The sequence below is a fragment of the Protomyctophum bolini genome (assembly GCF_963924005.1).
Source record: "Protomyctophum bolini genome assembly, chromosome: 7".
NCBI lineage: Eukaryota > Metazoa > Chordata > Actinopteri > Myctophiformes > Myctophidae > Protomyctophum > Protomyctophum bolini.
In genome coordinates, this window is record NC_137868.1 from 43,271,691 (window position 1) to 43,297,234 (window position 25,544).

Here is a 25,544-nt window from a genome sequence, read left to right on the forward strand (position 1 = left end):
AGGGCGGCGCGGGGCATCATGGGAAATGTAGTGTTTGTTTGGTCGGCGAGTTCCGTCGTCACGAGTGCGTGACAGGAAAGAGCGTGACTCCGCGTCACGTGATCCCGGGTGTTGTTGCCCAAACTGACTAGCACTGCTGCTGCAGCTTGTAAAGAAGAATATACAATACACACACAAATGGTATAACCACCGAGGATTGGCAATTATGGGATTTCGAATAAACGAAGGAAATTAACTATTTTATTTTTTAGAGAGTGTACTAGTGTCTCTGTCTTGTCAGTTTTTGTCTGATAACATTTGGAGTGATGAATGTCCTTCGCTGAAGTGTCACGCGGCGGATCGCCTGTCATTTGGTCAGTCTGAGGCTGAGTGACCGCTCCGGTTCTGGTCCTGAAGGTACGATAGTTGTTTAGTCACAATCCACATGTACCCTAAAAATATCCCTATTGTGGGCTTGATTGTGATAATAGGCTAATTATAGGCGAACATTCAGCATATAGTAGCAGATCTACAGGCTCACAACATTGCACGGGGATGCCCCAGTAAAAACTCAAAGCCCCACCCCCCCAAAGACCTCTTTACTATACACATTATTTATTTTGAGTTCTAACCGTTTGTATAATGTGTTTTTGCATAGTACTTTATATTTGTATGTCGTTGAATGTTCAGAATGAGTTGAATATGAGGAAAGGACCCTTTCTTGGGCTATATTAGAAATCCTCTTAGCAGATGGCTTGTATTGAACTGTACTTTTCTGTGCTTTTATCTCCTGCAAACTGTTAATAAAGTATTCAATCAATCAATATAGTTAATTCGGTCAATCAGCTTGTAGAACGGCAATTTTAGTCAAAGAGGTTTGGAAAGGAGGAGGGGTCAAGTATAGATCCCTGCGTGGGGGTCAACAAAGTACATAATGAGAAGGGTTTAAGAAGTGATTTAAATTGGTCTAATACACTGTAATGATGCAGTTATGGTATATATATATATATATATATACACACAATATACACACAATAACACAACTGTCAATCACAACGGCCAGGTCAGGAGTCATCGATATGTTCATGTAATTTACATAGCATGTATGTAAACATAGTACTAATATCTGTACAGTGTGAAGCTATACAGAGCGGACAATAATATTACCAGAAACGCATAAACTATAGAGCTAGCCCTGATGACCATAACAGGTCTGTAACTCTTGAGAGTGAGTGTACAAATGTGTACATTTGCACAATCTCAGAGTTATATGGGAATACAACGTTTACAGCTGGAATACAACCACCAACCAGTGGACTCCTATATGCCATAGAGTCATAGTAAATCACTGTCATACTGTACATATTCTGAAGGAAACCCGGAGACTTGACATTCAGTATTTGCGTCTTAATAAGTACATTATAATGGTGTGTAAAGAAGAAAATCTAAAATGTACCGCGGACATGTCTTTGCCAGAGACACATTTGTCTGTGTACAGATGCTGATGAGCCCGGGCCCTGACCCAACTTGATTGTCATCTCTTACCCCCCACAGATGAATGCCCTGGTGGCTCTCTGTCACTTCTGTGAACTCCATGGCCCTCGCACTCTGTTCTGCACCGAGGCCTTGCACACACCGTCCCCTCCCCCGTCCCACTCGGGGGGCCCGGCGCCGGGGGACCGAGACGGGGACCGCGAGGGAGAAGGACTGACCATGAGGGCCAACAACACCTCCGCGTCACAGAGGGGTGACATGTGCGAGGTGAGGAGCCCGAGGAGGACAAGACTGTCCTCTCTGTGACAAATGTCAGCTGGCCTCCGCAAGGTCATGACTTCATTTGACTTGAATTGAATATGTGCTCTCCTTTTGTACATGCTCTACAATAGAGAAAACCGCATGGACGTCAATTGTAAATTGTGCAAAGAAGTGGGGCATGGTTACAGTTCAACTTCAGAAAATGTTTGGGGATAAATAACTCTTTTTATTTTCTTCCTAAAACTATCATACCAAACGTTGAGTCAAGGAGAACAAAATACTCAAATTTTACATCACAAAACATTACCGCTTGTGCGTTTTGGTGAATTCAATTACATGTTATTATTAAAGTGCGCGATCACAACAAGTTGTCTAAAGAGTGATACACTTGTAGAGACCTGACATTGTCCCACCCTGAGCAAGCAATTTATGTGATAGTGGCAATGGAAACCTCCTCCTTAACTGGAAGAAACATCAGGCAGGCTCTAGGGTGTGCTCAACCATGTCGGGAAGAGAAGATAAGGAGAGACGATAATCGGAAGGCTCGCTTTAAAACACGATCGCTCGCCCTTTTTATTTATTTTTGTCCGCCGACCGCACGCCGAGCGCTTGGTGGGGCGGTTCTTGTATTCATTCATGTATTTGTTTTACTGAGGATAAGGTTATATGACTACGTTTAGGGTTAGGCATAGTTTTACCGGGGTTACGTTTAGGAATAGGGTTACGTAGGTTTTGGGCAGTGTTTTACTGAGGCTATGGTTAGGAATAAGGTTTAATAATTAATTAATTAATTAATTAATTTAATAATTAATAAACCGTTTAGGCATAGTTTACTGAGGTTATGTTTCAGAATACCAGGTAGAGACCATTCTACAGTTCTGCCGGATTAACGCCCGAGGCGACTGTGTTTTGAACGAATAGTTTATTTCGGTACTTCACAGTTAGTTAGAGAAAGAGAGAGACGCAAGCGATGCCTTTTTTTAAATATATTTTGGAAAATATCTTTCCTAGCACTCCAATGAAGCACAACCTCTTTTTCGAACTATAATACACCATCTTAGTCTATAATTGAGTCTAGGCTTTTTTTTTTTTTTGCTCAAGGGCATATTGACACTGAATGTTGTACAGTTCTCGTTCACTTTGTCCAATGAGACCTGTCCTCGCCACTCTTGAGGACTTTGAACCAACAGCGTGTCAGCCAGCCCCCCACGGCTTATTCGTGTGTAACATGTATGTCTTTTTTTGTTCTCGTCCCACAGGGTTGCCGGTCACTACCTGCGTCTCACCCTGGCTTTGTGAGCGTGGACGACGAGACGGGCATTCGCTTCCTGAGCCACCAGCACCCTCGTCAGCCGCAGCTGTTCAGCGTGGTGCGCCAGGCCTGCGTACGCAGCCTCAGCTGTGAGGTAAACGACAATGTACGTCTGTGTGTGTGTTGAGTGAGTCCCGTGTCTTTAACCCCTTTAGACCCGAGAGGACGATTCTACAAGTGTCTTCTAAATCCTGACGGTTTTATGAAAAACCTCACTTTTCCCATGTGTCAGTCGTTCTCAAACACTATACACAAAATATATGAAATTGTGCCGCCGACCCCCATCTGAAAATATCTTGCGCGGCACTCGGTGCTGTGCTATGTGAGCTTGTAGATCTGCTATGTTTCAATAGCTAAAGTATAACATAATGCTTAAAACACCTAAAAGGGGTTCCCGACCTAAAATGGATTAATTGAGTTACGTTTACAGAGGAAATGAAATGAAAGAAACTACCGGCTAAAAAACAAACAAGCAAGACAATCAGAGAGACTCTTTTTCACGCTGCATGTGCTAACTCCCTCCCTCCCTCCCAACCTCCTCCTCCCCTTCCAGTCCTCACTCACACTCCTCTTTTTTTCCCCCTCGTTTTGTGTGTTTTCCTCAGGTTTGTCCGGGCCGGGAGGGTCCCATCTTCTTCGGAGACGAGCAGCACGGCTTTGTTTTCTCCCACACGTTCTTCATCAAAGACAGCCTGGCCAGGGGCTTCCAGCGCTGGTACAGCATCGTCATGGTGGCGATGGACAGGATCTACCTCATCAACTCCTGGCCATTCCTCCTGCGGCATCTCAGACTCACCATACAGAGTCTGCAAAGCACGGCCCTTAAGGTAGCCACATGTGCACGGTGCACGCCACGCACGCACGCACACACACGCATGCACGTACGCACGCACACACACGCATGCACGCACACACGCACGCACGCATGCACGCACACTCAAATTTCAATTCATTCAGATGGCCCATAAAGCTGGCAGCTTTATTGGCGGGCGTCTCTAAATGCTAAAATAGTTTGTCAATGGTGAGTCAGCATAGAGATACGCATCACATTTGTGATTTATGTACAGATGGTGCGCCTGTTGCGGCCACTATGTCTGTTCAGCGATGCCGCATGCTGGGGATGATTTAAGCTCTGTTCGGATGGGAACTCGCTTGAGTTTGAATTATTATTACAGGACAGCTCCTGGTATCAGCGACCACTTCGCACAGGATGAGAGTTCTCTAGAAATCTTGCCAGTGGTTATGAGTATGACTCTGAGCTGGACTTGACCTCAAGCGCCTGCTGCGCCTCCATGTTTGATGAAAAGAGAGAAAGCAGGTGTGAAAGCTCCTTTCCAACGAATGGACACATTCACACAGGACTGCTATTGTCAGCCAGGGCTTATTTTTTATAGGTCAAATACACCTGAATCTTTACTGGCATCATGGGAGCACGCCATCCATTAGAATGTCTGACGTGACCAATTACAGCAAGATTAAGAACCACAGAGATGCTCTGGTATTAATTACATAATTGTGATTGATTGATTGAAATATGTATTAACAGTTTGCAGAATTACAGTGCATTTCAAGCACAAACTCAATACAAAGACTGTTAACTGTGAGTGGACGACCCAATTAAGCATTACACTTGTTTACAAGAGGGTCCACCTTGTTCAAGTCATCAAAACATTTAGAGACGTACAAATAGACTATATAGTCAAAGCACAGAACAGGAATTCATCATAAAGGAGGTAAAAAGGGGAAATAAACATATACAGTGAGGGGAAAAAGGGGTGGGGGGGGATTCAGATTTTACGGGGGCCAGTTTCAAATTGCAGCCGTCCTTAGGTGCCCTTTGAGAGCGTCTTTTTGTCCCACCACCTCCCCTAATAAAACTAGTCCCTTCCAAATAGGGCCAAAGTCAGTTTTACCTCAACGTGGTCAATTATTAGCCCGGTAAACCACCCCGCGGTCGCGGAATTTAAATGTAATTAGAATTCCGCGACCGGGGTGGTTTACCTTACCAGGCTAGTAAATGATTTGAATGTTGCTTTGAAAGTGGAATTTCCCTTGAAGTTCTAATCTGTAGTACAAATACTTTAGAATAGATAGTTGCAGCACCTTCTCCTGATGAAACTATCGGGTGAAAAGAAGCGTCTGGTGATTGTGTAACAGAGGAGGCATGCGGTGGTCAGCGTTTCCCAAACACTGGGTCAGGCAGGAGTCAGGACCCATGTTTGGGACGCGGACCAATTTTGGGAGGAAAAAGCGGGAATCTAAAGCCTTGAGCTTTGAGTCATCGCAGTCTTTCATACTCCTCTTTTACCGCTGTAGTGCCGAAATGATTTCGGCTCGTCCGACATTTTCAGTAGCACCGAAGAGCCTCAAATGACGTCACATTGTAGGCTCGACAGAGCCAAAGCGACTTTTATTCGGCTCTAAAATAGGAGTATGAATCGCGCCTTAGCCTGGCGTCCAGCCGTCCACCTATGCTTTCTATGGCATAGGCAGATCCCGGCAGGATCCGCCGGGAGAATCTAGACGCAGCTGCATGACATGACATGAGACTAATTAATTAGACCGACAGAGAGAGAGAGAGAGAGAGAGTGTGTGTGTGTGTGTGTGTGTGTGACTGTGTGTGTGTGTGTGTGTGTGTGTGTGTGTGTCTACGTGTGTGCGTAAATTTAACAAAGGTGCAGACGATCAGAAATCAGTAGAGACGCTTGCGCTACTCAATGTCGAATTGAAGTGGAACTCGGCCCTAGACTTTTTTTTTCTCCTACTCCCTGGAAATAAAAACGGCTATCACAGTCTTAACCCGGCAACCTGGCATCATGGTGCCTGTCCTGTCCCGTCTCTTCCAGGTGTTTGACAACGAGCAGGGCGTCTGCCCCCAGCGAGCCGTGAGGATGAACAGCGTGTTCTCCCCCGCCGTCTTCCCCCACCAGAGGAGTGGCAACGCAGCGCGCTCTCTGACCTCGCTCACCCAGCACCCGAACCTCTGGGCCAGCCTGCACTCTTCCTTCAGCTGGTGAGTGCACTGGTTGGAACTGGTTGGAACTGGTTGGAATAACGTGTTCCAGGGACCCCCCCCACCCCCCCTGTCAGGTGAAAAGAAGCGGGCGGCTTGGACGCTCATGCACTGAAGGAAGCATGAGGTTAGTCCGTTGCTCTCCCCAGGTAGGCGGAGGGAGTGTATAGAGCCCAGGATTACATTAGATAATTGACACTGGGTGACAAAAATGGGTTACAAAATCGTTGGGATAAAAATGATAAAATAAAAGAGAGAGAGAGAGAGAGAGAGAGAGATGAGAGCGGGAACACGGTTAGCCCTGTGCCCAACTAAGCCTGTCACAAATATTGCATAATCGCCTAATCACAATTATTAGATCGTCGTAATCGTTTCCATGTTCAGATATTTTCATAAAATAGAGGAAATAGCCGATCTACAACCTTCTTAGACTCTTAGAAATCTGAGTAAGGAAGCTGGCATTTCCGTTCACAAAAAATATATATTTTACAATATCTTTACATTACATTTTTTAACCTCTTTTAGTGTTTTATATGTTATACTTTTAGCTATTGGAAAAATAGCAGATCTACAAGCTTGTAGCGCGGCACCGAATGCCGCGCCACGAACTTGTGGATCTGCTATTTTTAAAGAATCGTGAAAATGTGGTGCAAATCTTTGAATATATATTCTTTCAGAGCGAACGTTTTAAACTAAAATCTTAGCTTCTGGGGGGGGGTCCCTGGAACAACATATTTTCAGATGGGGCTCGGCGGCATATTACATAAAAAAAATTGGGGTCCTTGACATGAAATATTGACCACCGAAATAAATAACATAAGTATTTCAGAAAACTGTCAGGATTTAGAAGACATTTTTTTTATTTCGACGTCAGGCCTAAATGGGTTAATATCCATTTCTACTGCTAAAAGCAGCAAGCTGTATAATGCTTAGATGATTTTGATTTATACTAGGATGAATTTGTGCGACTGTAAAGACGAAATATAGAAGGAGCCGAGGAGGCTTCCACTTTCACTTCCATGATCCAAGCTTCTGTGCTCCAGACCGTACTGTATAAACAGAAACATTTGAAATGTGTGGGAGGCAACAGTATGTCCACGCCAGACTAATCTACATGCAACACGGCACGTTTTGAGCTTATAGATTGGCTATTTTGGGGCGAGGGTATTTGGTGTAGAGCCGAGCGAAAAGAGGAAAGGCCCTATTATAGAGCTCTGGGCAACTTAATATTTATAACAGGTGGCCCCGGACTGCTGGCTTAGCGGTGACTCATCATCTCTCTCCCCCCCCGTTTCCTGCATGTGTATTAAAATCTTTGATTTATTACTATTCCATTGCCATTCTGTTTATCGCTTTCGCTTACTTTTGTGTAATATATGAGCTCCTGAGATTGCTGCTTAATTGTAGCCTGATTATCAGACTGTAGCTTTCTTGTCCACTCAGAGAGTGGGGTCTTTGGGCTGGTTCCAGGCTAGCTTAATTGGGCATAGTATCAAGACAGGCTAGATTAGACATTCTGAACCATTTTTGCCCCATGTAAAAAGTTATATATTCCGATGAAATGCATTTGGGGCAGGTAAGCAAAGGTTATACTTTTATTTTACACACAAACGGTCAACTTGGAAACTCTGAATCCATGTAATTGCAGTCAGACAACATGACTGTCAATATGTGCTTTCTGGATCACATGTGTTGACTTGTCCTGACAACAGAGTCACCAGCTACAGTATACGACTGCTGATAATGTCCCTGGTAGAAACTTCCTATCCAATCCGGTACACTTAAGCTACTGATATGATATGTCCCGGTAACCGGAAGGCTCACCCCAAAACACACAGTCACACCCCATTTGTTTCTCCGCCGACCACACGCTGCTAGGGCATTCACTTCTAGTACTTTTTGAGTGGTGCAACCACTCCTACAACCAGCAATGTCCGTGTACCTGTGTGTAACGGCAATGTCCGTGTACCTGTGTGTAGTCATGAGCACGAGTGGTGTGCGCATGCGTGAAACTGACTTATTAATACCAGTAGGGGGCGCCAGAAACAGAGAGAGGGGTAGTGCTGTGCCTGCTAATGAGAGAGAGAGAGGGGGGGGGGGGGGGGGGGAATTGCACCACTCAGTTGACGGGTGTGATTTTTACTAGTTGACTAGTTGCCTAGTTTACTAGTCGATTAGTTGTTTAACTACCTATTATGTAAAAAATATATATATATTTGTACATTGTACTGTGTACATTGGTGACTATAACTATAGTCTTTCTTATCAACTAGTCAACTATTACCAACAAGGTCGACTAGTGGATTTACTATTCGACTAGTTGAATAGTCGACTAGTTGAATAGTCGACTAGTTGCTTAAAGACCTACCACACGCGGGGGCGGTTCTTGTATTTGTTTCACTGAGGATAAGATTAGAACAAATTTGAGGGTTTAGGCTTAGTTTAACTGAGGTTACGTTTAGGAATACCAGGTAGTGACCGGCGTTCCGAGGCTGCCGGATTTGCGCCCACCGGGGCGAGTGTTTTGGTATTCCATGTCCCTGGTAGAAAGTTAGAAACGTCCTATCCTATCCAGTCACCCCACGGTATAATTTGGCTAATTTATCCCTGGAAGAACCCTCGGAATCACATGGCAGTGTTGCTTGCCAAAAATAACTGGTTTCATGTCTGAAGGCTTCAGAGCCACACTTTATTCTTGTATCAACTCTGGATTTCAGTAGTCTCCCTCTACATCTGAGGACAGCTACTTGTAGGCACTTGTAGCTTTTAAGTGCCTATACTCAAAACATACTTTTATTTTGCTGAGGCAGATATTTCTATTGCATTAATATTCTGTTAAATTGTTGCCCTTTTACATTTTGTCTTTCCCTTTTATTATCCATATTGTGTTTGCTAATGTGTCCCTTTGGTTTGTTTGTTATATTCATAATTTTCTATTTCATCTGTGCACTGATAACAAATTGTCTTTAAAAAAATGGAAAATAGCAAGGGTCATCAACAAGTCCGTACACGAACAATTGTGTCCGCAATACCACTTGTGGTACTCAAATGTTTTATTTGCAAGGACACCCTTAACTCTGAGAGTGTACACATTTTTGTACACTCTCAGAGTTACAGACCTGTTGTGGTCATTCAGGGCTATCTCTTCATGCCTTCCTGGTTATTCTCATTTTGTGTGTCTGTCTGTCTGTCTGAGGCAATAATAGAATCGTAGTGTATGTCATTGTGTAGTTGTGTACTTAAGTTAATGTTTCCTGAAGATTCTTGTAAACCATGTATTTTCTGTTCTATGGACCCTATAGAACACATAAAAAACGGTTTAGTGTTTTTTTGTGCATAAAAGCTAATGACCTAATAACAATAGCTAAAGCTAATAACAGACCTGTTCTGGTCATTCAGGGCTATCTCTTCATGCTATAAGCCATTTTGGGAGAGATTTTTTTTTGGTGTTTTAAACATTATGTTATGCTTTAGCTATTGAAAAATAGCAGATCTACAAGCTCCGAGTGCAGCGCTACGAGCTTGTAGGTCTGCTATTTTTGAAAGATCGTGAAAAGACATATAATTCAGGGCGTCCTTGACATGAAATAGTTTGAGAACCACTGACATAGAAACATAGGGTTTTTTTCAGAAAACTGTAATGATTTAGAAGACTTCTGTAGAATCGGTCTCGGTCCAAATGGGATAAGCCAACATGGCGACGACGACGACCCCCTGGTAACCCAGTGATAATAATAAGAATCCACTTGGTGTGCTCTGCTCTTTGTACGCTCAGGTTGCTGAAGGCCTGTGGAAGTCGCCTGACTGAGAAACTACTGGAGGGAGCCCCGACCGAGGACACTCTGGTCCTCATAGAGAGACACACAGGTAGGGCTGACAGGACTGCTCCTCACAGAGATAAGGGAGTTATTAAAACAGTTTAAGTTTAAGACGAGCTGAATCCAATTATGCACTGATTGCCATGGACGATAAGACGAGTTTTTTTTTGAAAAAAATTCATATTTTGAAAATTCCTCTAATCTGGTGTACAGGTGATGACATGCACATTACATGCATAATATAATTACATTTTCTTTCTTTTTTTATAATTTGCGAATTGGCAACCAAAGCCTAAACTGGTGACCACCAGGTGGCGCTGTTAAGGCCCCATTTACACTGGCAGACAAATCTAACCTGGATCAGATCTGTGCCACATCGAGATTGAAATCCCGAATTGGTTTAAATGAGTCCAGCATGTCACATATGACTCATTTAAACAAATCAGATTCCAATCTGAATGTGGCTCAGATCTGATTCAGGCTGGATTTGGCTGCCAGTGTAAATGGGGCCAAATTTAGTTCACTTGAACTAAACTAAATAACAAAAACTAGAATTAAAAACATAAATAATAATGAATTAGTTCACTGATATAAAAATAAATACAAAGCTTTACAACAACAACAAAACTATAACCTACTCGACCGGCATTGTGCGTTTATAAAACTAACTACGGTAAAAGCATTGAGAAAATGTCCTTGGTTTTAGTCTTTGTGTTTATAAAACTAACTAAACGCATTGGGAAAATGTCCTTAGTCTTTGTCAAAAGAATCTGCAAATGCTGGCCGCATGTCACATATAGGGTTATAGGCGCATGCTGCGTGTTATTTATATCCTATCAATAAAGGCAAACCCACCCAAAAAATTAAAATAAAATAAATAAAACTTCAAATGTGACATATTCAGAGCTTGTAGATCTGCTATTGTTTGGAACTTGTTGAATACCGCCGCGCCCCTAACTATTCCATCTATAATACAATAATAATAATAAAAAAAAACGCTAAACATTTTGAACTAATAAAAAAATGTAACTAAAACTAAGCCTTTTCACAAAATAAGAAATAAACTAAACCTAAAAAGGAATGAAAACCAACTAAATTGAAAATATGAAGTGAAAAAAACGAATGAAAAGTAAAAAAAAAAAACCGAATGTAAAATGTATGTATCACCTTGCTCAGACAGACTTGATTCATACAGAGAGACAGACAGGTAGACATACTGTTCCCGTAGTTCCAGTGCTCATAGTAGACACCTGACCGTATAATGGTCATAGACTGACTGAGTGTGAGTGCTGCCAATACATGCACTTGATCTCACGCAAATCGTCCAAATGAGTCGTGAGACATAATGATTGTACATATTTTTAATTTGTTCTCTACAGAGACTCGGCCTGCCCCGCTATGAGTAAACGGTTGACAACAGTGGGAAGGAATGCCCGTTATTTAATGCATTCTTCTTGCTAGCACTTCCACACAGAGGTTGAGTCAACCGCACTATACCAGAATATTGAACAACTTGCCCTTATTCCTCCCTAATAAATCCCCATCATCATTGCTAGACTGTTAGACATTATTATGTTAACTCCTGCTTTTTATGTTGCAACACAGACTGCAATATCATCACGATGACAATTCCTTCAAAACCCGTTCAGCTCTAATCGCATTAAGCCTGTTTCAAAGTAATAGTGTCTTTCTTTTATCATGAGGAATACAAATCAAAGCAAAGGGGGTACAAATGTATATCTAGTGAACTACAGAATAGTGGTGCAAACTGTTCAAATATACTTTTAAAAAAACTCCCCATTGTGGCGGTAACATTCCTGCCTAAGTGTTTTGGCGTGACATTCTTTTGTCTTGACCACAATTGGGAGTTGTAGCTTTTTACTCATCGGAAACGGCCTCGGTTCGCTCTGTAAAATGATGGTAAAAAGGCTGAGCAGCTGCAGTTGCTCCCTTAATACAGAGGAGGACGGAGAGAGAGTAGGATTCTGAGGGATCCGTTGTCTTGTCTTTCCGGGCAGAGATTGGCTCGACTCCTTGAGGTTCATGATGTCATTCCATGTCATGTGGTGTGGACAGAGGACCAAGAGTTGAGACATCAGACTGGACACACGTGTGTGTGTGTGTGTGTGTGTGTGTGTGTGTGTGTGTGTGTGTGTGTGTGTGTGTGTGTGTGTGTGTGTGTGTGTGTGTGTGTGTGTGTGTGTGTGTGTGTGTGTGTGTGTGTGTGTGTGTGTGTGTGTGTGTGTGTGTGTGTGTGTGTGTGTGTGTGTGTGTGTGTGTGTGTGTGTGTGTGTGCTGTGCACTGCCTCTGAAGACTTATTCACAGCCGTCAAAAAACACCAGAAAAGACGGTGATTCACACCATGACCAGTCGGTGACCGCCGCTTGTTTTCCCGTGACTTTCCTGGGATATTCCCAAACCGTCCCGAAGCAGCACAGTATAGGAATGACTGGTTTCCCAAACGCTGAGTCGGGACCCGTTTGTGGGTCCGCAGACACATTGTTTATGGGCCCCTGTTATTCTTATTTTGTTTTTAATTATTTATTTCAAAACATTTTCAAAAAGCATTCCCCCCCCCCAAAAAAAAGGAACATCTTTCATGAATTAAAAACAAAATTCAATTGTTTTTTTTCAGTAATTTCACAAAGATATAAAATCAAAATCAAAGAAATTTGATTAATTGAAAAAAACAAATGTTTAAGAAGTGATGAAAATAGCCGATCTACAAGCACACAATGCGATGCGAATCGACGCGTTGTGAGCTTGTGCATCTGCTATTGTCACTAGTTTGGGTCCCGCCGGGGCAAACGTCTAATCTCTCTTTTGCGTCTCGACCAGAAATGTTTGTTGAACCACTGATATAGATCAGGAAAATAATACTGTACATTGGTGTGAAAAAAAAATGCATAAATACGGTATGCTACGGGGCGGCGGTGGCTCAGGGCCAGGGGGTAGAGTGGACGGAAGGTAACCGCAAGGTTGCCAGTTCGAACCCGGGCTCCCCCCAGAGTTAGTGTCGAAGTGTCCTTGAGCAAGACACTGAACCCCTAATTGCTCCTGATGTGCTGGCTAGTGCCTTGCATGGTTTCCGCCGCCATCGGTGTGTGAATGTGTGTGTGTGTGAATGTAATGCACAATCTATGTAAAGCACCTTGGATAAAGGCGCTATATAAATGCACCATTTACCATGTATTTACAATTCATGCTACCCTCTGACCAATAATGGTATAGATATTCTCTAGACATGGTTACAGTAGTTCTGTCGCATCATGTGTGCAATATGTGAAGTTCCCTGGTTTTGCTTTCGTAACATTCCTTTTTGTTGACATAAATAATTTAGCAACAAAGGGTGCCAAAAACAACAGGAAATAGGAGGCTTAAAGCATTCCGTATTTTTGGCAAGGTGCAAAGCAGTGTCATGGAATTTCACAACCGCCGCGTGCTGACAGTGCTTGGTAAACCGAAACCCAACATGTTGTCTTATTATCCCATTCTGGGCGGGAACCCCTTTTGGAGTTATACTCCAGCTATTGAGAAATAGCAGATCTACAAGCTTTGTAGATCTGCTATTTTTGAAAAATCGTGAACATGAGGCACAAATCTTTGAATATATATTCTTTCGGAGTGTTTTAAACTCAAATCTCTGCTTCTGGGGGGGGGGGGTCCCTGGAACAACCTATTTTGAGATCCAATTACATATACGGTATAATTCTGGGGCTCCTTGAGTTTGAGAACCACTGATACAGAAAGATAGGTTTTTCAGAAAACTGTCTTGATTTAGAAGACATTTTGTAGAATCGGTCTCGGTCGAAATGGGTTAAAACCCACAGTTGTTGTTACTCATTTAGAAGTATGCATTAGAATTATTCAGTACGTTTCATTAATTTCATTAAGAAAAACAGTTTGGTGTTGGTTTTCAGTGTATTCTTTTCTAGGGATGCACGATTAATCGGTAGCATAATCGGAAAATGACACGTATTTATTTTGAGGAAAGCCTCGATTTATAGAAAATGAAAAGGGTAGGATGAAGGAATGCATGCCATCTGTTGGGAAAGCTATAGCGAAGATTCTATTTAATTTTTTGTTAGTTAGTTTTCTGAACCTGGGATTTTCAGTTCATTGTCCGTTGAAACCGTGTCAGACACTATACAGACAGTTGGAAAGCTGTAAAACATGCGGCTCGAAGGAAATTGAAGCTTTGATCTGGAAGCGTGTGACTCCAGAAACAGGAAGCCGGGGAGGACCCAGTGTTTATCTTCCTTTAGTTTAACCCATTTAGGCCAGACGTCAAAAAAAAAAAAAAGGCTTCTAAATTCTGACGGTTTTCTGAAATACCTCATCAGTGGTGCTTAATATTTCATGTCAAGGACTCAAAAAATTATATGTAATTGGCCTCCGACCCCCATCTGAAAATATGTTCCAGGAACCCCCCAGAAGCAAAGTTAAAAACGTCCAAATTCCAAATTTGCGCCACATTTTCAAGACTTTTCAAAAATAGCAGACCTACAAGCTTGCGCTTGCGTAGATCTGCTATTTTTCAATAGCTAAATTATAACAATGTTTAAAACACCAAAAGAGGTCCTCGCCCAAAATGGGTAAATATTATTTTCCACCAACCTAGTGTGGGCATACCATTATAGGAAAACAAGCCAAACATATTATAAAATGTGAAAGAAATATTTTTGGAAAATAGCCGAACCACATTTGTGCTTGTAATTTCATCGTACATATGAAATAGAGCTCAAGCATTTAACCCATTCAGGACGGGAACCCCTTTTGGTGTTTTAAGCATTATGCTATACTTAAGGTATTGAAAAATAGCAAGCTAGATCTACAAACTCATAGCTACGAGCTTGTAGATCTGCTATTTTTGAAAAATCGTGAAAATGTGGCGCGAATCTTTGAATATATATTCTTTCAGAGCGAACGTTTTCAACTCAAATCTTTGCTTCTCGGGGGGGAGGGGGGGTCCATGGAACAACATATTTTCAGATGGGGGGGTCGGTGGCTATAAATTACATTAATTCGTTTTGGGGGTTCTTGACATGAAAATGTTTGAGAGCAACTGACATAGAAACATGGGTTTCTCAGGTCTAAATGTTCAACACAGTTTCATGTTTGTTCCTGAAGAACAAGAGGAGGAAATGAGCTGCTGGGAGGGAGCTGAAGAAGGCGGGGCCAGACCACAGCGCCACCAATCAGAGACGGATCTGTACGGGTACTTGCTGTCCGGCGACGACGGGAAATTTGAGGACTTTCCCGGTCCAAAGTTCAGGTCCCTCAGACATCTGAGGCAGGTGGGGTTACTGTTCTCGTTATACTGTTTGTTCTCTGGTTATTATACCTCAGTGCACGCATGTTGTGCACGCATGTTGAGTCATATCACGTCAAACATTGTCCATTGTCTATTCAGTGCTCGGCTCACCGTCTCGCGATAACTACATCAATATTTTTTACTGTGTGCGTGTGCGTCTGTCTGTCTGTCTGTCTGTCTGTCTGTGTGTGTGTGTGTGTGTGTGTGTGTGTGTGCGTGTGCGTGCGTGCGCGCGCGCGCGCGCGTGTGTGCAGGAATGTTATCAATATTGTGCTGTTCTGCTGAAGCCTATTGCCTATTGGCCCATGTAGGACTATTAGACTAGTAATACGACTGTACGTATGCGTGTTATGATCTTATTGAGGCATAAAATTAAGTGGAGAAGAAGGAGACATCATGTGAACGACACAGGAGAAGAGGTTTTGGTTTTCAGTGCTTCCCGAACATTTTAGTTCAGGACCCAAAAAAGAAATTAAACGTTTGCCCGACACCCAAACTAGTGAAAATGGCAAGATCTACAAGCTCACAACGCGGCGCGAAGCGGTGCATTGTGAGCTTGTAGATCGGCTATTTTCACTACTTCTTACACATTTGTAATTTGTGGGATTTCTTAGATTTTTCTTTGATTTCTTCATGAAATTACTGAAAAAAACATGTTTTTAATTCATGGAAATTTTAGTTTTTTGGGGGGGGGAAAGTCCTTTGAAAATGTTTTGAAGTAAAAAATAATAAAAAACTAAATTTAGCAAACAAAAAATTAAGGCACAGATTAAAAAAAATGACCCACAAATGGGTCCCGACTCCCGAGCCAGTGTCTGGGAACCAATTATTTGACATGGACGTTTACCAGCCTCACGTCGCTGCTGTCTATTTGATCCCTGACAGGTCCTCGGGGCGGCTGAGTTTCGTCAGCTGGCGTGGCACGTGCTCATGGGGAACCAAGTCATTTGGAGAGGCGCCGACCCGGGCCTCATCCAGTCGGCCTTCATCACGCTGAAGGTATAACTGCCCCATGCCATGCCTAGTACAGTACCTAGTACAGACCTACAAGCTCGTAGCGCGCCACTCGGTGGCGCGCTATGAGCTTGTAGATCTGCTATTTTTCAATAGCTAAAGCATGACATAATGCTAACACCAAAAGGGGATCCCGCCCCAAAATGGGTTTTAAAGGAGAATGTTTGTAATGTGGCCAAATGTTCGATTTATGGATTCGGTTTTTCCTCTACTCGGAATTGAAATGCTCAAATTCTCTCAACTTTCACATCAGCTTCACGTCACTTCATCATAAAAGCAATTTGTCATTCTTTTGAACAAATTACAAAAGCCTTTTAGCACATTCACGCAAATGATTATTTACAATTGTCTGCTGTTTCTTACATTATCAGTTGCTTATGTCATAATTATGCAATATAATATAAATCTATAATGGTGCATAACTTCCAGGTATGACGATGACGTCACGCGTAAAACCCTCTATTGACAACATGCTGTAGCATTTTGACTATCTTGTTAGTAAACAACGATGCATTGACCTGCCATTCGATGTCACTGACATGTTTGTTGACTTTTTGAGAGATAACCACTCACTCATAAAAGACATGAAACAAAGTACAAAACCCAAAAAGCACAATACAAATGGCCCTGGGTGAAATATGCAACACCATGGCTGAAACTCTTATCAGCAATATCAAATGACACACTAGATAAAGTGCTTCCAAGTGTCTCAGAAAACGCTGCGCCCTATTGCACAAATATTTGACCTGTTAAGTGGCCTGCAGTGTTATATTTATAGTCTTAGGAGGCAATCAGTCAAAGACGGCTTCAGGGTATGTGTACCACTACTGGAATCTGGATGTTCTGGTTCGGAAACAACTTTCAAAACCGCATACTTATTGTTATTGTGTAGGTGTAGAAGAATGCTCTGATAATCCACTGTTTTACAAACACTGGGTCGAGACCCATTTGTGGGTCACGGACAAAAACTCGTAGAGCGCTTTTTTCAGTAGTTTGGGTCCCGACTCCCGGGATAAACGCCTAATCTCTCTTTTGGGTCTCGACCTGGAAGGTTTGGGAACCACCGTCTACTCTAAATCTAATAAGTAGACACCAAACAATACAGGATTAGAGATTGAAGCAGAAAACACTGTGAGACATTGTAAGACCTTTTGCAGATTCTAAAACAGAGTCCTATCGTTCTACTGTGAGATGGACATTTTTTTAAATCATACATAGAACTTACCAAAGCCTATTGTGTGTTGAGAGCTTGCTCTGGATTACCCCTGCTTGCCTAAGTGAAATGGAGCATTTACCGGTATACATAGTTTTGAGGTTACAGAGACGCCCTTTAACCACTTAAGACCCATATACTTCGTTGTACAATAAATAGCTATGATGCATGCATCATACTGTAAGTCTGTGTGTTAACTGGTATGTCAACACTACCATAAAATGAGACGGGTCTACTAACTAGCCTATATGAAATTTGAAATATGACTTAGTGGTTTTGGTCAGTGGGGATAGTGAATGCCTTTGGCACAAGGGGAAAGTGTGAAAGGGTATGGGTTTGGTGAGTTTGCCAGCCAGAGGTGCTTGACATGTAAACAATTGCCAGTGAATGTATGCAATGGTAAAATAAATACTTGTTTTACTGAATTCCATCATACATTTCCTTGTGCAATGCTATATCACATATTTTCTACACTAGGGGTGCATACTGTATACCTTTTTAATAATAATAAATAATTTTTTGGGGTCCTGGCTTACATGAACTGGAGCTGGAATCTGCAGGAGAATCGATTATTTACTACTATATTTACTTGAATGAAATTGAATGAATGAAGCAGTTGGCGATTGCCAACCGTAGAGGTGTTTTGCATATTAACCCATTTTGGGGCGGGATTGCGGGAACCCCTTTTGGTGTTTTAAACATTGCTATAATTTAGCTATTGAAAAATATCAGATCTACAAGCTCGTAGCGCGCCACTCGGTGGCACGCTATGAGCTTGTATAGGTCTGCTATTTTTGAAAAATCGTGAAAATATTTCTTTCAGAGGTCAGGCCAAAGTGGGTTAAAAAACTGCTGGTGAAAAAAGAACCTGCTGCAAAGGTGATATTCGTGTACAGTATGTAATGTTAACCCGGGACATAGCTATGTTTTTTCTTTCTTCCTTATTTTAGAACTTTTAGGGTTTAGAAGGCGTTTGTAGAAGGCATTGCTTACACACATTTCATAATACGTTTCCATAGAATCTATGTACGTAATCGTATTAGCGTTGTATTACAGCTTTAGGGTATTTCCAGGGGATATAGGAAACCTTTTGTGTAACATCTTGAAAGCAGAAGTACATGTTGTGTAACGTAAGGTAACTACGTTGCCAGTATAATAACATAATAGTCTGAAGGCTCTGGAGCCTATACCGTTTTTCAAAAGGAGAGGGTCAATTATATAAGAGGGTCATCAGTTTCAAGTAGAATGCTTCGGGTTCTATATGTACAGGCTGTTGTCAACGGACCCGGAAATTAAGACCCGGCCCTAACCCGGCCTGGCACGACTAATTAGCATTACATTTTGGTTTGGGTTTGAGCAGAATTTGAGAACTCTTATCACAGAGTGAAAGTGAAATGCCCAGTCAGCACCGTCTTCATAACGGATAAATACACAGACGGAACAGAATTATTATTGTTATTTTTAATGTCGGGTCGGGTCGGGTTCAGTCAGAATTTGAGAACTCTAGGTTATAGGCTAAATTTGAAATGTGTGTTTTGGCACGGTGTCACAAATGGATTGATAAACACGCGGAAAGCTACAATATTATCACATTTTCGAGCACTAGGGGATTCTCCCTAGATGGTAAATTTGTGGTCTCAGATCAGGGGTTGACTCGTGACCCCTCGGGGGGTCGCCAAATTGTTTTGCGAGGTCCCTACATTATTTTATTTTTTTAAGAAAATGTAATTGCATGTAATTGTTTTTGCAAACTGAATGGCTGGGGAAATGGAAATGAAGAGTTTTCATAGTACACTGTACACATAGTACATGCATAAACTTTCCTTAATGATTATATCTGGTTTCAGTATTCATTTATGATATATTTCCTCTATTATTAAGGTTATTTTTACAGTCAGTTTGTATTGGGTGGTGGGGAGGGTGGGCGGGGCGGGGGTCGCGAGACATGGCCCAAGCATTTCCGGGGGTCCCACCAGCCAAAAACGTTGAGAACCCCCTGTCTTAAATGACAGACTACATGAACTGGGGGTGGAACCTTCATGATATGATATTATTTATTTATTTATTAGCGATTCTGCAAGCCATAGAGGTGCTTTGCATGAACGTGAAAAAAAGCCCCTACTGCAAAGGTGATGGCATGTACATTATGTAATGGTAGAATTAAAGTTATCCTATGCATTTACTCAGAATCTGTGTATGTATAACACTATTAAATCTTTGGGTTATTTACAGTGTAAATATTTGTGTCAAGGCCGTGTCCACACCAATGATTCACAGTACTTACCGTAGTTGCAACTACTTGCATCATCACTCATCAGTCCAGAGTAGACCGCTGCAATTTCCTTGCTTCATCTTTCATGAAAACAGAAGTGCATACTGTGTAATGTATAGTCAATATGTTGCCACTGCCAGTAATAGATGACATTTCTAGACCATGTCCACTCCACACGTCGTACGGTCTGAATGTGTTAACCACTTCAAATCACATTTCTTTCTGAGCTATTTTGCTTACCATTTTCCAAAGAGAAAAGGCTCAATAATACGATGTCGAATGCCTCATTCCATTTAATAATAGTGTGTTTTCGGCATGTGGTTATGAATGGAGAAAGTCACCACTGCTGCAATGCTATCACATAACGTTTATTATGTTACGTTTGCAATATTAACTAACGCGCACCTGTGTCCCATCAGGCCCTGCTCCCGGTTGGCTGTGTGCGCTCGGTGCCATACAGTGCCCAGTACGAGGAAGCTTACAGATGCAACTTCCTGGGTCTCAGTCCTGACGTGTCCGTCCCCGCCCACGTCAGTTCATCAGGTACGGGGAACAACAAAGGTCTTTCACGTCAGAATCTGGTCATTTACGGCGGTAGCTGCTCTCCTGAATTACCTCGGCACAATTCAGGAGAGTAGCTACTTTGCACTCGTGCGTCGCTGATGGTGGTCAGTACCTGTCCACCATCACAGAGAGAGTCCAGGGGTTGGAAAGTGATGTGTCCAAGGGGTTGGCCGAGTGTCTACACTACACGAACATAATTGACAGTGTGGTGAAGATTAACCCATTTTTGACCTGAGATCAGATTCTAAAAATGTCTTCTACATCCTGACAGTTTTCTGAAAAAAATGTTTCTATGTCGGTCGTTCTTCGATTTCTTAAAAAACAGCAGACCTACAAGCTCGTAGCGCGCCACTCGGTGGCGCGCTATGTGCTTGTAGATCTGCTATTTTTCAATAGCCAAAGCATAACATAATGCTAACACCAAAAGGGGTTCCCACCCCAAAATGGGTTAATTGGCATAGTGGCTAAATTGGGAGAATGAAGGGTTAAAAAAATACTTTGAAAGACTTCATTCCAAAAGACAAATATCTGTGGAAGAAAAAAACGGAAAAAAAACAATCTCAATTAATATATAAAACTGATTTCAGAGCATTTTGTCACATCGTTCGGGGGTAAAGCTCTTGGTTTGTGGTGTTCCTTCCCCCCAGAGTTCTCAGTGCTGGTGGATGTGCTGAACGCAGAGAAAGGACGTCAGTACCTGGCCATGTGTGAGCACGACGTGGCCTCCGTCTACCAGTTCGCCATCAGCAGTGCCAACACGCAGCCCACAGACAGGGGTGAGGAATCCTATACATAAAGTACATGCATGTATCGATGGTTATCTTTGGTAAAGCTCCTCTGTTGCTCTCAAGGTCTACACTCCAAAAGGCTTATACAGTATGAGTAACCTCTCTCTCTCTCTCTCTCTCAGGTCCTACATTGTTGAATAAGCTGGAGGTGGCGTTGTCTAACGAGAACCTGTCGATAGACGTGGTGTCTCACTGTCTCCTCTGTCTGAAGGAGGAATGGATGAAGTGAGTCAAACTAAGCCTCTGCCTCCTCCTCTTCTTTTCACAGAATAACCCATTCTGACCTGAGATCAGATTCATACGAGGTTTCCACGGGACACACACTGGTCTGATTAACCCATTCTGACCTGAGATCAGATTCTAAAAATGTCAGTCGTTCTTCGAATTTTTCAAAAATAGCAGACCTACAAGCTCGTATCGCGCCACTCGGTGGCGCGATATGAGCTTGTAGATCTGCTATTTTTCAATAGCTAAAGCATAACATGATGCCAACACCAAAATGGGTGCCCGGTCAGAATGGGATAAAGGCGCCTTTCTTTGTGAAGAATATTGCGCCACGCCCGTTTTAAGATGTCTGTTTCACTTAATCGCGACTAATACAGCAGACTGTATTAAACGGTATTAATCACTCCCCCTGGCCAGCCGTTGGGGCGGCTGTTGGAGGGGAAAGGAACTGGTTGGAATAACGTGTTCCTTCCACGCGCTATACGTCCAACCAGGGAAACCCCCCCCCCCCTGTCGGGTGAAAAGAAGCGGCTTGGACTCCTCATGCAGTGAAGGAAGTATGAGTTCCCGTCCGTTGGCAGAGGGAGTGTAGCGCCCAGGATTACATTTAGATAATTGACACCTGGTGACAAAATGGGGTTACAACATTAAAAAAAGATATGAATCACTTAAAACCTACAAACAAGCCGAGTGTTTGCGGGGGTTCATGTGGTTAAATATCTTGTCGTTTTTTTTTTTTTTGTCTAGTCTTTTTGCACGTAACACGTAGGATTACAGTAAAGACTTTTACATTTGATTCCACGTGACTCTTCACTCACCATGTATCTCTCCATTGTCCTCTCCTCTCTCTATCCCTTCACCTGTATCTCTGTCCCCTTTCCCCTGTGAACCACCTCCCTCCCTCCTCTGTCCCTTCACCTGTATCTCTGTCCCTTTTCCCCTGTGAACCTCCTCTGTCCCTTCACCTGTATCTCTGTCCCCATTTCCCCTGTGAACCACCTCCCTCCCTCCTCTATCCCTTCACCTGTATCTCTGTCCCCTTTCCCCCTGTGAACCACCTCCCTCCCTCCTCTATCCCTTCACCTGTATCTCTGTCCCCTTTCCCCCTGTGAACCACCTCCCTCCCTCCTCTATCCCTTCACCTGTATCTCTGTCCCCTTTCCCCCTGTGAACCACCTCCCTCCTCTATCCCTTCACCTGTATCTCTGTCCCCTTTCCCCCTGTGAACCACCTCCCTCCTCTATCCCTTCACCTGTATCTCTGTCCCCTTTCCCCCTGTGAACCACCTCTTCCCTGCGAACGCAGCAAAGTCAAAGTGCTGTTCAAGTTCTCCAAGGTGGACGGCCGAGGCCGGGAGGACACGCAGAAGGTGCTGGCCCTCCTGGGGGCCACGGGCCCCGGGGAGGAGGACAACGTCCGGCTGCTGAAGTTCTGGATGACGGGACTCAGCAAGACCTACAAGAGCCACCTGATGACGGCCGTCCGCGGCGGCGGCGGTGGCGGCGAGCGGAGCCCCAGCCAGTGAAGAAGAAGAGGTGGAGGAAGGCGGTAGAGAGAGGCTCAAGAGGCTCCGTCTCATTTGGATAGGATATATGTCCTCCCTAACACCTTGGTAGCGAGTTAGGAATGTTTCTACTTATACTGTGCGCAGTCCAAAAGAACAGCCTAGAAAGTCAGCGTCATGTATTTTACCTAAGACTCAATCCCGTGTCCGGTTTTCCATCGCGAGACAAGCCTCTCTTGACGCAACAGGCGAACTGACCGACACCAAAGCACGCCGATGGCAGACATATACCGATACCGATACAAATGCGACTGTCGATGATGTTTTGAAGCTTTTGACCTAACTTCACTTTATTGTGGAGAAGCTGAGGCTAAGGAAGGGGACATTTTATAAACCATAAACCTGCTGTAAGGGATGGCTGTTTGGCCGCACGGCCATATGAGACATATTTGATGTTTCCTCAAGCATTTTGCCACATCGAGAAACCTCACTAGGATCAGGGTGTACCCTATTCTTCCTACTGACTTAAGTGGCCATATTTCCTTAAAAAAAACGCGGTCTACCTGGGAAGCTTCCTCACAAATAAGAGGCCAAAGACTTGCCCCGGTCGACCGAAGAGGTCAAGGGGTCACTCCCCACCACAGCTGTTACGGGAACGTCACGAGGTCAGCATTGGAGTTATGACTGGTTCACTGGGTTATTAACTTTAATTAGGTCACTGCCTCGGTCCCCACACAAACCGGCAGCGCCAGGAAGACGGTGGGAGACGTGGAGGAGGGGTAAGGGAAAGTGGCAACAAAAGACATTCCCGTGTCGGAAGGGTCACGGGGGGTCGCTCACTGTGGTCCTGTAACTTAGTGGTACTAGAGAGGTGTTTTTGGTTAATCACAACGATGTCCCATCATGAACATCTGAGCAGCTATCAGCTGGGTGAAGATTAATAAATGTCAGAATTTTAAGAACATGCGATACCGGCCAACAAGGATGAGATAGCGGAGAGAAAAAGGAGGGAATGATTCTTTTATCATCACTTGACGAGTTTGTCAATGGAAACAGAAGACACAGCTGTATCAGCTTATCAGTGATTCTCTCACAAAGTCTTGAGAAATGCATTGAACGTGAATGTGTGTTGAAATGCACTGAATTATATCCCATCGCTATATGTCGTTTAATTTCCTATGCGATTCTTATAAAATGTGTGTTTATACTAAAAAAATGTAAGTTATTGCAGAATAATGAATGGTTTGTTAACTCACTGTACATAATGTTTTAAAATTAAAGTAAAAATTGCTTAGTCACGCTCCTGTTGCGTCCTCTTGCTCTTTATGGCGCCACCTGGTGGAGAACTGAGGGAATGGGGATGGTGGGAGCAGCCAGCGCTCACTCATCAAGCCAGAATGTACATAGTCAAAATGAGCAGATCTAGAAGCTCACAATGTGTCACGTACGCCACTCATTATGAGCTTGTATCGCCTTTCCTCAGGCATTATATTTCCCTAAACTTCTTAAGGGAACAAGTGGGCCATCGGCCAGGAAATTCTTAAGCAATGAAAGACAACTCTCTCAGGTCTTCTGGGGTCCTGAAACGGTCGGAAGGGGCCTTTGTTGTGTAATGAGCTCTGTCTCGCTGCAACGTTCTTGAACCGCATCAGCAGGGATTCTGTGCTTTTAACAAGCCAGCAACACTCTGTCCCTCTAAATAGCTGCATAGTTTTAGGATTTGTTTTTGCTAGATATCTGAGCCTGTTGCCTTGCTGAGTGTGCACAGGTCGGACAATAAAATTCACCGGTATGCAGCTCGTTGTTTAAATTGATGCCATGCTAGCCCCCCAGTCCCCTCACCAACAACTTCATGTTTGCAGCACTGTGCATTGGGTTTTGTCTCATTGCACGGTAAGGGGGAATTTGGTGGATATCATTAAGGCTGACTCTTGACCCGTTAAACTATAATGTACTATTGAGCATTTGCAGAACAGCAGTGTCAGGCTATACTTAACAAAGGGTTAACTGTTACTGGTGTCTTTCCGGCTTCCCACTCAAATATGACAGCTGCATTATGCAAGCCTCTGTAATACAAACAAGAGAACAAGAAGAATGTATTCCAGTGCCAGTAATCAGTTGCACATTTACTTAAAACTGTCTTGGCTTGGGTTAATAAGCAACTGCATGCAGCAGACTTTCTTAAGGGACATAGTGGACTTTCGCTTTTCGGATATAGAGAACTTTCGGTTTTGATGATACCTCGGGGAGCGGCAGAATGCTGTGTGTTCTAGTTTGTCTTCGCTATAGGGACTTACCCCTCTGGAAAACCACTGCACTGCTTGTCTTGGCAAGCGTCCACCACTAAAAGAAGGATATACTCTAAAATGTATTTAAGATTGACATACAGTAGGGGGAAACACCTTTCGACCTTCCCTTCTGTTGATGAACTTGTTGTATCTCCCTGAAGTACAGCTGCGCGTCAGCACAACACAATGGGGCAGTTTCAAAAGGGCTATATAAATAACCAGACAGACAGACGGGCAGGCCCGGGCCCGGAGCCCGGGGAACAAGACGGGGCAGGAGGAGGAGGAGGAGGAGGAGGGGAGTGCATGGGCCACGGCTGCGCACCAAGTCGTGTTGTCTGTGAATTATAACTATGTCATCAGCACATGACTCTAACATCACACCCGCAACTGGAGCTCCATTTGAACATGTTGACTCCTCTCTCTCTCTCTCTCTCTCTCTCTCTCTCTCTCACTCGCTCAAGATTAAGATTTATTAACTGTGGCT

At 43.3% G+C, this 25,544-nt stretch overlaps 1 protein-coding gene across 3 annotated transcripts; it reads left to right on the plus strand.

Annotated features, from left to right (window-relative positions):
• Positions 1-109: 109 nt before the first annotated feature.
• On the plus strand, positions 110-24,065 carry flcn (folliculin). 3 transcript variants are annotated; one of them, XR_013964442.1, is made up of 13 exons: positions 110-396; positions 1,534-1,740; positions 2,994-3,152; positions 3,652-3,873; positions 5,893-6,059; positions 9,835-9,926; positions 15,009-15,175; positions 16,078-16,191; positions 20,111-20,234; positions 20,903-21,031; positions 21,166-21,268; positions 22,574-22,862; positions 22,946-24,065. XR_013964442.1 is itself a non-coding variant. In XM_080769177.1 (12 exons), exons 2-12 carry the CDS (start codon positions 1,534-1,536, stop codon positions 22,791-22,793), a joined length of 1,704 nt encoding a protein of 567 aa, XP_080625303.1. In that variant the 5' UTR covers positions 110-396; the 3' UTR covers positions 22,794-24,065. The 3 variants fall into 3 exon arrangements, 2 of the variants coding, with proteins under 2 accessions (XP_080625303.1, XP_080625304.1); XM_080769177.1 differs by having other exon boundaries at positions 22,574-24,065; XM_080769178.1 differs by having other exon boundaries at positions 2,994-3,140; positions 22,574-24,065.
• Positions 24,066-25,544: the final 1,479 nt, after the last annotated feature.